This window comes from Strix uralensis, chromosome 29 (assembly GCF_047716275.1).
Source record: "Strix uralensis isolate ZFMK-TIS-50842 chromosome 29, bStrUra1, whole genome shotgun sequence".
Classification (NCBI taxonomy): domain Eukaryota; kingdom Metazoa; phylum Chordata; class Aves; order Strigiformes; family Strigidae; genus Strix; species Strix uralensis.
In genome coordinates, this window is record NC_134000.1 from 3,084,731 (window position 1) to 3,101,059 (window position 16,329).

At 52.7% G+C, this 16,329-nt stretch overlaps 1 protein-coding gene across 2 annotated transcripts in view; it reads left to right on the forward strand.

The window, feature by feature from the left end:
- Positions 1-1,380: 1,380 nt before the first annotated feature.
- ALX4 (ALX homeobox 4) overlaps positions 1,381-16,329 on the forward strand; it is a 39,877-nt gene continuing 24,928 nt past the window's right edge. Inside the window, exon 1 of one of the 2 annotated variants that reach the window (XM_074852515.1) lies at positions 1,381-1,913. In XM_074852515.1, the coding sequence (XP_074708616.1) occupies positions 1,508-1,913 (406 nt within the window). In that variant the 5' untranslated portion in view covers positions 1,381-1,507. Of the gene's footprint in view, positions 1,914-6,016; positions 6,127-16,329 lie in introns of those variants that run through there. The other variant, XM_074852516.1, reaches the window with a different exon arrangement.

The window sequence follows — 16,329 nt, forward strand, 5'->3', positions numbered from 1 at the left end:
CGGGCGCCGGGGGGAGTCCGCCGGGAGCCCAGAGCCGCCGCCGGTGCCCCCGCTCCCCGCCCGCAGCCGGCTCCGCCGCGGCCCGCGCTCCCGAAGGGGTTAAGGGCCTTCTTTTCTTCCCTTTCCTTTCTTTTTTCTCCTTTTTCCTTTTCTTTCTTTCTTTTTTCTTTTCCTTTCTTTTTTTTTTTTTTTTTTTTTTTTTTTTTTGACTGAAGAACTGTGGATGTAGTTTGCGTAATATCTTTATTACTGAAAACTTCAAGGTAAGCGAGCAATAGAAACCAGATGTGGGGATGGGAGGAAGGCAGGGTAAGAGTAAGTGTAAGGGGTAGCAGGAGTTAACCAGGGGAGGAGGGGAATCAGGTTGAATGGCGGGGGGGGGGGGGGGGGGACGGGGACACGACGGAAGGTGAGTATTGATTTATTTTTAAGCCCTTTTTGGGTTGCAGTTGACCCCTCCAACCAAAAAGGGCTCCTGCCACCCTCTGTCCCTTTGCAAGTTCACCTCTGGCAGTCCCAGAAGCCGGGGCCAATTTTCTGTGCTCGGCGACCCTGTTAAAATCCCTCCCTGCTGCCCTCCCGCTTTTGATCCAGTGGTTTTACACCTGGAGGGAGCACGTTTGTAGAGGTAAATAAAAAACGACGATCAGAAACGTGCGGGGAGTTTGCCTGGCCATGGGCGACCGCGGCCCCGCCGTGCCAGGGGAGGCAAACGGCTCACGGCAGCGCTGGCAGAGCTGCCGGCCCCGAAGGGGTTAATGGGGGGGGGGCTTAAAGGCATATAGCTGCGGGGGAAATCCGTATTGCCTTTAATACAGAGGAGGGGGCGCGGAGGAGGGGGTCCCCGCAGCTGGGGGCAGTGAGCAGCCGAGAGGGGCCGGGGCCAACCGAGCGTGTCACGACCGTTAAATCGTCCGCGGTGCTTCCGCCTGCGCGGATCCCACATCCATCCCTTCGGTGCCGTCTGCTTGATTTTCTATTTTTTTAATCATAAAAACTTTTGGGGTGGTTGGGTTGGGGTTTTTTTCCCTCTTCTTCTTTTTTAACGCAAAAGCTATGACCTCCACCCCCCTCTGCTTCCACACACCCCCATACACATACACACACCCCTTCCTGGGCCCCCTCCCCTCCACTGTCATCATCTACATATTAATTGGGGGAGAGGTCTCTCTCTCTTTTTTTTTTTTTTTTTTTTTCCCCTATGTGTGGGGGGGAAAGTGCGGAGAAGAACCTCTTTAGAGTGTAGATAGTTCGGAGGGAGAGACGGAGGGCAAGTGTGTGTGTGTGAGAGAGAGAGAGAGGGAGGGAGGGAAAGAAAAAGACCCCTTTTACTGTGCGAGATCTTAAGGGGGTTTGGAGATCTGGTCAGCTTTCAAGAACATCTGAATCCTCTTAGAGCTCCCTGGCCCAGCTGTGAGTGTGTGTGTATGCGAGAGGGAGAGAGAAAGAGAGGTTCCTGGTGCCCCTCCAAGCGCATTAAGGACACTCGGGCCTTTTAATTTTAGGAATGAATGCTGATACTTGTGTTTCTTATTGTGATCCGGCTGCCATGGATTCCTACTACAACGCAGCCTCCCAGGGCACAGAAGGCTCCTCGCCTTTTAGGGCATTTCAAGCAAGTGACAAGTTCAGCCCCACTTTCCTGGCCAGCAAAGGACAAGGCTTTGGTGACAGCAGCACGAAGTGCCGGAGCCGCTACAGCCAGCAGGAATGTCAGTCCCTGGATGGCAGCGTGCAGGCTCCCGGCTCCGCCGGGGCTCCGGCCTCCTTTAACAAATACCCTCCGCAGCAGCAGCAGCAGCAGCCCCCGCACCTCTACATGCAGCGAGGCCCCTGCAAAACCCCCCCGGAGAGCAACATCAAACTGCAAGAGAGCAGCGGCCACAACGGAGCTCTGCAGGTCTCCTGTTACGGTGAGTCCTTGGCGTCAGGCGGGGGAAGCACCAGGAGGGGGGGGGACCGGAGAGAGAGAGACGCCGGGGTCTGGAAAGGGCCTCCCGGGGGGGTGGAGGATGTGGAGAGGGGGGCAAGTCCTCCCGGGCTCAAGGAGCCCAGCGCTGCCGGCCGCGGAGCGCAGCGCACCCGCGGGCAGCCCCGTCCCGCCGTGATGCGGGGCTGGGGGGGCCGCTGTGTCCCCTGTGTGTATGTGTGTCCCCCCCTCCGCCCCGAATATCTTTACCCCCAGCCGGTCTAGAGGCCGCGATGCCCAAGGGAAGCGGCGTTTCCCACCCCTTGTCCCGCTTTTGCGGTGATTTTAATCGTAATTTCCGAGCGGGGCCGACGCGCTGCCGGGAAGCGTTAGTTCTTGAGCAAAGCAGGGAAATCCGCAGCGAACGGGGGGAGAAACAGAAAGAGAAAGAAGGAGCGGAGCGCCGGGCTGCGCCAAATATGCGCTACGGGGACCCTCTTCCAGAGGGAGAATTTCTGGGAAATTTCACCGAAATCCTCACTTTCCGCTGTAACGGTCTCTCCCACTTCCCCGGCTCTCACTTTCGTCCCTAATTGCCACTCCCCTAACTGATTTCTGCCCGGCTGCAGATAACCCACTCGCATCATCTCCGCGGGTCATTAGCGGTAATTAAGACACTCCCTTGCGCTGGCGCTCGGCAGGGCAGCCTGGAACGGGGTCGCTTCTCGTGTCGCGTCCGAGCGTGGGTTTAAAAGGCTTCTCCGGGAGGTGTCCGCTGTATCGAGGCGATTAGGAAACAAACAAACAAACAAACAAACAACAAACCCAAAACAAAGCAACACCCCCCCCCCCCAAAAAAAAACCCCCAACCCTACAAAAAAGCCAACAACCAAACAAATTTAGAAAAAAATTGTTTTTCCGAAGAAGAGAAAGTGGAAGTGAAATCTCTTCCCCTCCCTCCCGGTGGTCTCTGTGCCGGCAAAGAGGGGCTGCCCCGGCCCAGGTTCAGCGCGTCGCCGCTGCCGGGGGGCGGCTGTGTCCCCATCCTCGATGCGCCTGTCCACGATGACCCCGCCGGGCAGGGACAACGAGGGGACCGTGCCGGGGTCCCCAGGGAGCCCCTAAGACGGGTGGTGACGGGGGAGGCCGGTGGAGGCCCGGGTTAGGCCGGCGATCCCATCTCGAGGCTCTCGCCGTCGTTTGGGTACTCTTGGCCCTCTTTGCTTTCCCTTTCCCCATCTCTAGACTTAAAAAGGAGGCAGAGGCGCCGTCCCTCGGCCCATCTCCCAAACCCCGCCGGGCCGAGGTCAGGCGCCGTCCATCACCCCCTGCGTGCAGCCCAAGTGTCCCCGGATCCAGGTCCACAGACTCGGGGTGTCCCCCCCGTCTTTTTCCCGGGAAAAAAGGCATTAAATCCTCACCCGGCAGCCGTGCCCGGGACCCGCTCGCTCCGGCCGGGGCTTAGGCTGGGGGTTTTCCCCTCTCGTCCCCCGCTCGCTCTCTTCCCCTGCCCCTTCGCCCTGGGCGGACGCCAAGGCCCGCTCCGCATCCGCGGAGGCCTTCGGGGGACGGGCACGGTGGGGAGCCCCCGGTGCCTTCCCGGCCGCCCTGCCGCCCCTCTCCCCGCTAACCGGCTCTCTTGTTTTTGTAGGTTGCAAAGCCCAGGGCGCCGGCTTTAGCCTGTGATGACACATTCCAACACACACACCCCCGGTAGACCCACGCGAGTTTATCACCCTCCTTAACACCGCCGGGGTCCCCCCTTATTTATTTTCAAGCGGGGCTCCGGGTTTGACTTCAGTGGTAGCCTCACGGCGGCGGCGGGTGGCCCGGCGCTCGTTGCGAGCTCCTTGTGATGTGGCTAGGGACGGTGGGCCGTAATAAGAGACACATGGATCCGCCAGGATAATTAATAGCAATAATAATAATAATGGTTAACGATTGAAGAGAGAGACTCGCTCATAACAGCCAGATCGGGGTTTCGCAGCACCCGTGCGCTCCTCGCCGCCTTCTCCTCAAACCGCGCCGGGCTCAGGCGTTGTGCCCCGGCTAAAGGGACCGGGACCGGGAAACCACCGAGCCCGGTAAATACCCTCGGCGTGGGTGAGAGCGGGGGAACAGAGCCCTCCTCTCCCCCCGCAGCGCGGCCGGCTAACGGGCAAGGGTGCGAGGCGGGTGTGGAGAACTACGGGAGGGGTTTGCTCGGGGAACCGGGAGCCGGCGGCCGCCCCCCGCCAGCCCCCGCCGCCGCCCCGGGGCCGGTACTGCCGTGCGCCTTGTGCAGAAAGGGAAGGAGAGCGGCGGGGAACGCTGGTTGCCCCGGGTTGAGGAGGATGCTGGGGTGGTGGGAGGCCGTGCCTGTAAGTCCCTCAATTTAAAAAACAACACTCCGCACCCAAAAAAAAAAAAAAAAAAAAAAGAAAGAAAAAGAAAAAGAAAAAAAGATAAAAACCAGCAGCCGGCTCTCGCCTCCGTCTTTCCCCCCCGTCGCTTGGAGAGGCCCCGGGAGAGCCCAGCGCGGAGCGTATGGGAGAGGGTATCTCCGCCTCTTTCTTTTTTTTTTTTTTTAAATGTTTAATTTTATTTTAATTCCTTAATAAACAAGTCGTTCCCAGTTATAAAAAGCCCGTGCCTGCCATCTATTGCTCTCGGCTTCTATTTCTAGATCTAAGCCTTTCCACGGCGTTGTACGGATAAATATAGGCGCGGGATTGCTGCGGCCCTGCGGACCCGCAGGACACCAGCGGCAGCCGCCGAAGCCTCCAGCCCGGCTGCCGGTGGCACCGGGCGGCCCCCTCGGAGCGGCGGCTGCCGGCCTGGCCCTGGGGGGGGGCGGGGGGGGGGTCCCGGTGCGGCCCCCCCCCGCCGCCGGGCCGGCTTTCCTCTGCCGTAAATAGGGGTGCTGGTTATCCCGCAGACCGGCCCCGGCAATTAAAGCCGAAATCTTAAATAAAAGCCCTCAGAGCAGGTTATATATCTTGGTTTAGGGGGGGGAAAAGCTTTCGGGTGATTTATGTGCTGTAGTAATCTGACTTGCTATTTCTACTGCGTGGAGCTGAAGTAAGTTACATGTCTTGAAACATATGTCCGCATACAGCCATCTACACACACAAATACGCGCGTATATCGCTGCCTAGAAATACGAGCTGGAAGAAAAAAAATCCTTTGGGGAGTGAAGGCGAAATGTGATGGGGATGTTTGCTCAGAGGAAACGGGAGAAAGGAAAGGGGCTTTCTCTGACAGAGGAAATTCTTTAAGTGCCGGGTTATGCAAATAACGACCATTTCTTTTTTTTTTTTTTTTTTTTTAGCGAGCAAATAAAAAGCGCAGCCTAAAGTGCGTTGTTAATAGAAGCGCAGAAGGCAACTGCCGTCGGAATCAGGGGCTCGCTGCGAGCTTTTTTTTTTTAAAAAAAATGACACTTTTAATGCATTTCTCCTCTTCCTCCTCCCCTAACGTAATGTAAACTGCAGGCACGGCACACATGACCCCGCTGCCGGTGTGTCCCCCTCCTCTCCCGAGAGAGACCGCTCGGGCCCCGTCAAGGGCTTTGCGGAGCTCCCGGTGCGCCGGGGCGGGGGGGGGGCACCGGCAGCATCTGCCTCCTTCCCCCGGCGGGAAGGGGGTACCCGTGGCCGTGTGCTCTCCCCGGGGACTCTTGCAGGACTCTCGCCCCCCCCCCCCCCATCGGGTGATGCCGTGCCCCCACACCGGGCTCTCGGAGGGTCCCCGCAGCGTTATGCTCGGCGCCTTCCCCGCGGATAAAAGCGCGGGCGCGGAGGCAGGCGGGGGGAGCGCTCCGGCGGGGAGGGGGGGTGGGGGAAAGATGCTGCTGCCCTGATCCCCGTGGGGGGGCAGCAGGCGGGTATAAGGGGGAGAAGTCTGCGGGGGGGGAGCGGGCCGGAGAGGCGGGGAGCGGCGGCAGCGAGGGCGGGGGGCGGCGGGGCCGGCCCCTTCCCGGGTGCGGCGGGGCCGGTTGCCCGGCCAGGCTCGGCCGCCGGCCCCCGGCGAGCTGCTGACGCCGCCCTGGCAATCGGCCTCTCTTTTCCACAATAGGGCCACCAGATCTGCCATTCAAGGGCTCCGGCACCCTCCCAGGGAGGGGAGGGAGCTCTCGCCGGGAGTTTGGCTAAGCCTCTTGTTTGCACAGGCACTCGGAGGTGCGGGATCTCCTCCGCGGAAACCTGCGGGATTTCCTCAGGGAGCAGAACGCGAAGGTAGGGGCTCCCCCTCCCCACCCCGGCTGCGCATCTCTTCCCAAAAATGTTTTGCGCTTCCCTCGGCTCGGGCGGTAGATCTGGCTGGAGGCTTTTCTAGGATTCCTGACCCGAGCTGTTTATAACACTCATGTGTCAAAGGACCGGGAGCCTCCCTCCCCCCGTATTGCCGCCGCTCCCTCCTTGCAGGCAGATTTCTTTTCGCACCAGAGCTGTTTATTTTCGACTTGTCCGCTGCTGATGGGGATTAACTCCGCTTTAGCCCTCCGCCGCTTGTAACCCCAGCAGGACGTTACCAGCGACAAGAAGGGTGCGGAAAGAGAGAGAAAGAGTCTTAAAACTTTTACTGGCCTCGATTGTTTTGAAAGCAACACAGCGCGAAGCAGACGAAAAAAAAACACTGATGGGGAGAGAGATTTGGAGGCGCTTACGGAGTGCGTCTTTTCCTAAGGGTTTGGTGTAGGAGTCCTATTAACGATATATGCTGATGCCAGATAGCGCAGATGAGCTGTGTGTGTGTTATCTGGAGCTGCAGGCTGTTTATTTTGTGCAGCCTTTTGAGTGTACATCCAGTGTGGTTGCATGACTAACTGGCTGGAGTGATTCACTGGCTGCTTTATGGGTGACTGCTCAAAACAAGTTGTGAATCAAAAGAGATTTCTTTGGCTGTGGTTTCTAACCTCCCAAGTTAAATGCACTCAGGGTTTAAGGGGAGCTAATGCGCAGACTTCAATCCCTCAGATCTTGAAGATTTATTCCTTTTCCAAGCCCTGCGTTCAAAGGCGTGATGAGTTTCCCTTGTAAGAGGGAGGTGGTGTCTGGGAGGCCCGGAGCCAAGGTCTGCCACTAAAGGACATCTCCAGCCACAGCCCTGTCCATTCGGTTGCTCTAGTTCCCAGCTCTTTAGCCACTTTCCCTCCCTGGAGTCCTTAAGCCGCTTTATTATCTTGTTCAGGGCATTTGGGTAGCTGTAGCAATTCCCAGGTAAAAAATGCGACGTATCTTGTGGCAGTTGAAGACTTTTCTTCCCATTTTGCGGTTGGAAGAACTGAGACTCAGAACCTGCGAGTGGCTTGTGCGAGGTGAAGCTGTTGTCACTCAGGGGCATCAGTGTGACCTTCCCAGGGCCGTGGCTCCGGCAGAAGGAGGCTGTCCATGGGCCGGAGAAGGAGCCCGCTGCCGGAGTCAGAAATCTCATGGAGTAGAGGTCCTGGGTTTGATTTGGGGGGGGACTGAACTCAGGTTTCCTGACAGTCAGGTCCTTCTTCAGTGCAGTGACTGGTGTGTTCTCATATGCTCAGGTCTCTCAGTACATAAAATAGGCTCAACCTGCCAATCCACATTAATGCTCTCATCTTTAAAAAGCAACTTCTCAGTGTGGGCAACCTACGTTGCCCAACACAGGGTACGGGTTCATCCCTGGTTTTCAGAAAATGCTGAGAAATCCCTGCTCCAAAAGTCATATATTTCTGAGGCATTCCTCCTACACATTTGGAAATAAAATAAATATCCCATCTCAGTTGTTAACCAGCTTGGAAAGCATAGGTCTAATATCTTCATGTAGATACATTTTCAAAAGGAAAAGAAATAGTTTTGGATTAGGAGAAGCCTGAGCAGTAACATAGCTAATATAGGACCCCTGTGACTTGAGAAACATTTACTAAGAGATGGATGAGAACATTCCATATGAGTAAAGCGTTAGAGTAATTTACCATAGTTACACGTCTCACAGCTGCCTCAACTTGTAAATGAAAGTTCATAAGTAAAGGAGGAAAGCTACTTACGTATATTAAATAAATGACCTCTACTTTATTTTCTGCGTAAGTTCAGATGAATCAATGTTATTATACGTACCGGTGAATCTGTTGGCCGTGTTTTCCTTCATGCTTGCAAATCATCTTCATATTTTGACTGTCACAGAAGTAGACATGACGTGAAAGAGCAATTGGGATCACCATGATATTCTAGGGCCTTTTTTTGAGAGATGGGTCAGTGAGGAACAGAGGAGAGGGGTGGAGGGAGGAAGGAGCAGAGATGAATGAGAAGAGGCAGGGGAAGAAGAAGAGGAGATATCTTGGACAGGTGATGAGCAGTGGCAGCCTCAGCACTGTTACGGAAGGTGGTCTGCAACTGATTTTATGGACTATATAAGTATGAATCCACCAGCATCAAATTCTTTCCCTCTCTGTTGAGAAGAGCTGTGACTCAACATTTAGGAGCTGCTATCTTCAGGTCCCAGCAGGATTTAGCCATGACAAGCTGGTATGTCATGAGCTACGGTCTCTCCTTATCTGCGCTGATCGAAGATCATTGCATCGCCTAACTCAGCACTTAAATGCCTATTTACATCTGATAAATTATTTTTTTTAGTGAAGATGCGGTTTAAGGGTTTATCCTGTTGCAGTAATCCGCTTGCTGGAAACAGATGGTTGAATCAGTATTATTTCTAAATATATTCTTTATTAGCAAGAGCTGTGTTCATTAGCTGTAAGGCAAGTGGGTTTTCAGCTGGTGATAGAGCCTGAAAGGTAAGCTGGATTAGTCACTGATAGACACGCTGTACGCTGAGGCTGGGTGAAAAATCTGTGGGGCTTATGAAGATAGCAACCGCCTTTATTCAGTAAAAGTCTGAAAACACGACAAAACCAATGTGGGGAGAGTCAACAGAAAGTCAAAGCCCATCAGAGAAGTGGATGGGAAATGGGGAACCTGAGGAAGAGACAGAACAAACATTTGGGGCAGGCTTCTGTCTAGGGGGAATAAAAGAAACTCGTCTCAAAATAACTTCTGATTACTGTTGTGTTTCGGGAGATAGGGCTGTGTGTGCGAGCACTGCTGCGTAAGAGAGATACCTCAGGTCTCACCAGTTCCTCCCTGTAGTGGAAGCTGCCTCCTCAGGACTTCAGATACTGACTGACCGCTTCAGTCGGGAGCGGTAACACTGGTGTCGGGGTAGGATGCAGTTTCTAAAGAGGGAAACAGGGAACTGTATTCATTCTTTTGATGCAAGAGGGATCAGATAACAAAGGTGCTTGCAGACATCTAACCTGTTCAGGAGCAGTGGAAAGTGAAAGGAATTCACACCAGAATCAAATAAAAAAACCCCAGAGTTGTAAACTGTGCACAGGGAGAGAGGGCAATATCGGAAATTTTCCCAGAAAGGGTGGAAAACAATCAGAGAATGATTCTGTGCTGGGACAGTGACCAGAGAGATCCAAAGGCCCAGCTGCAAGACCGTGACTCCGCGAGGTGCTGGGGAAGTGTGTGACACGGGCCAGAAAATGTTTCACAAAACAGGGGAAATGGGAAAATGTTATTCAGCCTGAAAGTTAATAGGACGCCTGAGCCACAGCAACGTTTCTGACAGAATAGAAAACCATCTCGAAAAGGAAACCAAAAGCTCACTGGGGTACCAGCCTGCTGGGCTTGGACTTGGTCTCAGGCTGTTGGGCCTCCCAGGCAGGGCTTGGGTCACCTGTGGGACTGGACGTTTCCAGCATGTGTGCTCTGTAAAGCAAGCACAGGGGGGGGCACAGCATCATGTTTTTTCCAGCCCCAGTGATGCCACTCGAGAAAGGAGCCCATGGGAGGCCGATGCATGTCCGTTCCCACTGCGTGGCCAGCTGGAAAGAGGAGCTGGACGGAGCCTTGCTCTGCCGTTCACAGAGAAGAGCCTGAGGCCAAACACTGGGGCAGGGTTACACTCTGCAGCCTGGACCGTGGTGCTGGTCGCTGGTTCAGGAGGCTGCGAGACCTTCTGGAGCACTGTGTGGTTCTTTTTCAGCCTTCCCTGGGATGGTGCATGCCCAGACCTCATCCTGGAGAGGAGTCAGGAGCACAGCTGTGGCAAGGACCCATACCTGAGAGCTGAGAAGCACTGCGTTATAGACATAACCTGGCTTATCAAGATTTGGTCTCAACCTTCGTAAGCAGATTGGAGCCAGATATCAGTCTGAGCTAGACAGGACGCAGCCAAATGCTAGAAGGCAAGAGGAAGAAGAGACCCACCTAAATTGGCAGAGGACCTGCAGACGTTTTGTGTTCCTCACGTCTCCAGATGCCAGTGAGGACTTCCAAGATAAATAGCCGATGGACCAATTGCTAGACACTTAGGCAGATTGTGCAGGAGGCCAGAAACACTCCATGAAGCTGTGGGATTTATGGCGGAGCTTAAATATTGCGTTTCAGCCCTTGAACAGAAGTTGGAAAGCTGCTACTGGAAGAGAGGGAAGCTGGTTGCTTTATAGAGGTGCAAGGTCCTGTGCTAGAGAGTATTTCTATCCAGTTCATACCATTTCAAGCTATTAGAAAAAAGGGACTTGTGCAGGACAGAAAACAATGGGAGATTGGCTACAACATCAAACATGACTGCAGCAGCTCAGTTAAGTGCAGCTCTGGTGGGGAGGGGAAATATCCACAGAGAGAGTTGTTATAAATATATGGCTAGTCAGGACAGAGACTCATAAAAATCTACTGAAAGGCCCAAACCTGGCTCAGGAAACAGGGGGACCTGAAGCTGCACATGCAAAGCTGGATGATGCTGGTTTTAAGTTAGGGTTGAGGATGTAGCAAGGTTTTGTGGTGCACAGGTCTGGATATTATGTTGGTGTTCAGAGAACCCTGCTCTGCCCTTGTAGCCTTTAATTCGCTTGCTTTTGAGCAGGGTACTTTTGTGGCTGGTTGTACTGGGAATCCCCTTTTCCTTGGCCTTGGTGGCAAAAATTGGATTTCTTGGTTAAACAACCTATTTGCCTCCATTTGGCAATGGTCCACTTCAGAGGGAGGGCTATGAGGGAAGCCAAGCAGCAAGAGAGGGGTTTATTGCCTGTGTGATTTATAGGCATTGCTGACGCTCGTTCAGGTACTGCAGTTTGTAATTGAAACTAGATGGAGAGGGAGACGATGGGCCAATCCAGAATGGAGCCACCCCATGGGTACGAGGGAAGGCAGGGACTGGGGAAAATGTCCTTGCTGGGGAAAAATGCATGCGGGAGACTGGACTGCTGGGGTTCAGGAAAATGCTCGGCATAGCCAAGGTGGGAGATGAACTAATGCTCGGCATGTACATCACTGTGGTTGGGACCTGGTCAGGGAGCACCAGGGCTTCCAGCCTGTGGTGTTTTCCTTTAGAGACATGGCTCATGCGAAAGAAAGAGGTTTGGGCAATCTGTTTGCGGCGCCTGCCTCTGTGGGCAGGCCCCTGAGCCGTCTCTTTGAGCTTGTAGCCAGTTCTTGGACTTCATCTGTTGTTCTGGTTAGAAAAAAAGGCCAGCAAGAGCTTTGCTGTATAAGATATTAATCAAAGGGTGCTTATGTCTTACCATTAATAGATAATATCTGGCATGTGCCTTACTAGGTTCATTTTGGTTTCCCCAGTGGATATCTGGAGGTGAAAATGGTTTTCGTGTTAGCACAAGTCCGTAGCAAACTGTAGTGTGGGTCTCCCATCACCTGCGTAAGGCAGCCCTCACTCGAGAGACCAAGAGAGCAGGTATTGCACAGCCAGCCACCCAGCCCCTGCGTTACAGCTGAGGATACCCTGGTGTATGCAGAGCCTTAATAGGAACTGATAATGTTTTATAAACAGGGCTGTCATGGGCTCGAGGTTGCCGATCTGAAATGGAACCCAGAAGAAGGTGACCTGTTGAAAAGAGGCGTAACATACACCCTGGGCAAATGCCCAGCCAGGGGTGATGGGGCAGCGCTTCGCTGATGCGAGGGAGGGGAGCACGGCACTGTCAGCCCGCCTGGCCTCGCAGGGCACCCATCCTGCTGCTGGGGGCTCAGCCGCAGACTTGCCAGGATTACAAAAGCTCCACGTGCTCCTTGTGAGAAGAAAAAGCTATCGCGGTGGCCAGAGGAGAGCGGCTGGGCATTTTCAGAGCTGAAGCAGTTTCCGTTGAACACAGCTGGGGGTGCCTGTGGGGTGGGGACAGCACTGACATGAGACCACAGTCACCAAAGGCTAGTTCTGCTGATGCCTTTTTCAAATGCCTTTTTTGGGGCAGACACCTCCCACAGCAGGACAGCAAGAAAAGATTGAGACTGCATCCTCTTTTTTTTTTCCTCCTTTTTTTCACAGTCTGCAGGAATGAAAACGCTCCTGCTTCATCCAGTAGACGTAGGTTTGCAAGAGCAGAGTTCAAGGAGCTAAAATTGTCCCTCAGAAAGGCTCCTGATATCAAAACAAGGTGTGGTCGGAAAAAAAAAACCCCTCATTTGGCAACTGTGTCTGCTTTTGAGTATAGACTCTCTTCAGAGTAGCAGGGCAAAAGCTCTCTGGTCATGGTGGGAAAGCTTGGAATTTAAAGATGAAATGTTGTATAGGAGATGGGGAAATAAAACAATGGGTGATGAGTATTCATGAGAGCTCATTACACCCAAAACACTCAAAAAGGAGGTTCTGAGGTTTTGTTATGATGTCAAAACCATTGGACATCTTGAGTTTGCAAAACCCTTAGTCAAGCCAAGAAAGAACTGGTTTTGAGGAAAACGCAGACAGACGATGGAAAATTGCCACAGGAAATGTGATGCATTTCTTGCATATGTTGTGTTTCAAAAGTGGGTCCCCGAAGATGGGGAGAAACCCTACTGAGCAGTGTCTCCTGGGGACCTTACTGCCATTCATTGCTGTTGATGTTGTTGGGCCTTTGCCTGAGATAGAATCTGCCAGACAATATTTGTTGGTAGCTATGGATTTCTTTAGAAAATGACCTGAAGCTTACCCAAAAAGGAACCAAGAGGCTGTGATTGCAACCAAGCTTCTAAGGGATGAATTCTTCACCATATTTGGGGCCCTAGATATGAGGAGCATGCAGCTAGGCAGAGGCTTTGAGGCCAAAGTATTTCGGCAGGTTTGTCAGATGCTTGTAAATGCAATAGGAGGTACGCAGCATCCTATGGATGGTGGAGTGGGGAAGCTTGGCCGGTACTGGGAGGAGACATTGAGCCAACTGCATGACACTCGGCCCCATTTACACTGCCTGGTCTGCCGGAGCTGCTCCTCAAGGCCTTGGCATCTGCCTGCTCCATGTCGGCATCTGAGAGACCTTAGTGTGTCTTGCACAGCACCAGAAAACTACGAGCGGGCAACTGAATCACCCCCCAGATACTTTACAGGAGAACCACAAAAGGACTAATCCAGCCCTTTGTCTATTCTGTTGATTTCAATGCCTCTCAGAGAAGCCGTGCAGTCTGACCCCAGTTCTCCTTTTCAGACATTAGCCAGGAAACATAGCACACTCCTTGAAAGAAGTTCATAAATTTGGGCCATTTGACATGCACTGGTCTGGCCTATCTGGACTCTGCAAAGCTCAAGCAGAACGGCTCAGGTTTTTCTAGAAGAAAACAAATGTGAATATTGCCTCAGGCAACATGCATGTTCTCTGATGTAGGCTTCTGTGTGGAAAGGCAGCTGATTCCACAGCCCATGGAGATGGAGGGATTAGGAGCCCAAAGCAGATAAACCATGGTGTGTAGCAGTGACCACATACACGCGTTAACACGTAAAAGGCCAGCGGGTCCTGGCCCAGGAGGAGTTAAGAGGGGAACTGAGAAGGTCCCGAAAGCCAAGAATACAGTTGTGGATGTTGAGTCTGATGGAAATTAGTTCCCTACAGGGCAAAAATAGGGAATGGCATGGGTTAGCCCACAGATTTCATTAAAACCAAAAACTTTGCTGAGAACTGCTTCTCAGGGAGTCAAAAGGAAAGGGAGTAGCAGCTGAAAGCCTGGAGTGACATCCCAGTGGGAGCAGAGTCGGTCTGAACTGGCCCGACGGGAAAACAAGATACGAGTATGTAAATAGCTAAATTGGTTGCTCTCACGCTCTTCCTCCCCATATGTCTGAGATGAAGCAGGTCCATGGGTCTGGGTTCTTCTGGCCTGGGTGGTTTTGCAGGGGTGTCTGGTGGTGGTGAGCAAAGCAGCTCCCTTTTGCTGAGCCCCATGCCAGAAGTACCGACTGTGGGCAAGATGATGAAAGCAGCAGATGAAGGCACCGAGGGCTGCTCAAAGCACACCCCAGAGCTGGCTAGGTACACCTAGGGCAGGGGGAAGGAGGGGAAAGCAGGGCACCCAGCAGCATGGCAGGGACAGCGGTGTAGCACCATGGTTGAGCCCAGCAGGGCTGACTCTGCCAGCTCCTCACCCTGTCGTGTCCTGCATGAAGGGACGTTGTGCCAGGCCACCCCTTCTCCAGGCAAGCAGCTCTGCTCTGCAGCCCCCAGCTCTCCTGGCAGAGCTTTCTCCTGGGAGCAAGACCCGTTAAATAAAGAGATGACACACTGACTAGAGACTGTCCCCGGCTGGTGATAACCTATAGAGCTTCTTACCATAGCATCTGAACGTCACAATCCATCTACTGACAGGAGGTGGAGCACCAAAGTTTTCTTTTCTGTTTATGTCAGATAACGTTCTTGACAAAGTTACACATACACACACTTCCCCATCCCTCTCAGCCGGGAGTTATTTTACAAAGGAGTTACTTTACAGGGGAAGGCTATTTAGTCCAGTATGTACCACAGTTTGAAGCAAACTGGACTGTATAACAGTCGTGCTATCCCTGTTTATAAGCCTCAGCTTCATCAGCTGCTGGAGGTGTCAATTGGGAAGAACGGTGTGATTTAAGCTTTTTCGGGAAGATGTATCTTTGCTTTGGAAAACAGAGGACATGAGCTGCAAATACTTAAGAGAGTCCCTAATTCCAGGCAAGCCTCTCGGTTCCAGCAGGCACAGCAGAGGGGCTCTCTAACCCCTTCTTCGGGATGGAGAACTTGCACAACTTCCCCTAGCACTAAAACCTTGGCTCTGAAACCCCGACTTGTTGGAAGCTACAGCCTCATAACTGAGGTTGCTTTGTAGTTTGGAGCCCCATTATTCCGACTGTATATCTTCTGAGAGCAAAATGACTTGCAGCAGAAAACACACATTCCCATACAGGCATGTTTGCCTCTCGTGAAGTCTGCAAAATTATGACCCAAATGTACAGTGAGGTAGTAAATCTGAGAAGACAGTGTGTGGGAAGCCTAGTCTGAGATGAGAAGGAAGGAGAAAGCAACCCACTGCTGCTCCGGCAGCTTCCTTTGCAGTCGCCCTGACCCCAGGAGCTGGGGATGCTTTGGGACGCAGAGGCCAGCTGGTGCCTAGTGACCCCACTAATGCTGGGAGGCCTCAGACATTGGAAACTGAAGTCTTCATCCAGTCTTCCCAAATTCCATTCTCTCCAGACCTTTGCAGACACGTTGATTTCTAAAGAGTGGGGGAAGACAGAGCGGTTGAAAAGGGGTCTTGCTTACTCTCAGCTAGAAAACTCTGAAACAGTACGTACCTTGCATGCCTTCGACACGTATTCATTCCAGCCCATGTTTATGATTCTGTATTTTATTCTCCTCTCTAGGCTATCCTGCCTGCAGTTGCCCTTTCCACATGCTGTTAAGGCCTCCCACTGCTTCCCACCCTGATAGAAAAGACAACTTCTAAACACCGAAGCTCTGGTTGTGGCACTGGCGTGGGGATGGTGTCTTCTTCAGGCAGAGCCCTTCTGAGCTGGGGGCTGTGTCAGCACACAGACACCCACAGGGAGATCAGAAATCTCCCAAAACAAGGGCTCCCCTAAGGGAGTGCTTTTGGGAGACAGGGGGCATGAATGCCCCTTGCATTATATTTGCAAATTATGAACCAGGTATGATTTTTCAAGGTCTGTCTGGGACGCAGGATTGCTGTTGGGATGATGTTTGCAAGTAACCTTTGGTCAGCAGATTGCGCGCGTGTGTGTGTGTGTGTGTGTGTGTGAACTGGTGCAAGGGGTGCGCAGCGGAAAGGTGATCTGTGGTAGTGAGTGGAAGGTAGGTACGCGGCGGACACGTGAGATAAAAGTCTTTTCTGTTCCCTCGTTGGATGAGCATCACTGGCAGAAGTAGGTTTCTGGGGTAAATAGTCCTTTTCACAAGTTCCTAAAGATGATTCCTGTAAATATTTGCTAATGTTTATCTGACAGTTGCAGTCACTCATGTCTGTATGATCCCATCCTGGAATGTTAACTGGAAGCAAACACAAAAGTGAGCACGAGCTCAGCTGATGTGGACACAGTTTTTAATTTAGGCTGATTTTCATGGTAATCATCTTTCACGTAATCATCCAGTTCTGCTGAGAATTAGTGGTGCTCCAGGAGCTTCACTGTTTCCAAGAGTCATGATTTTTTTG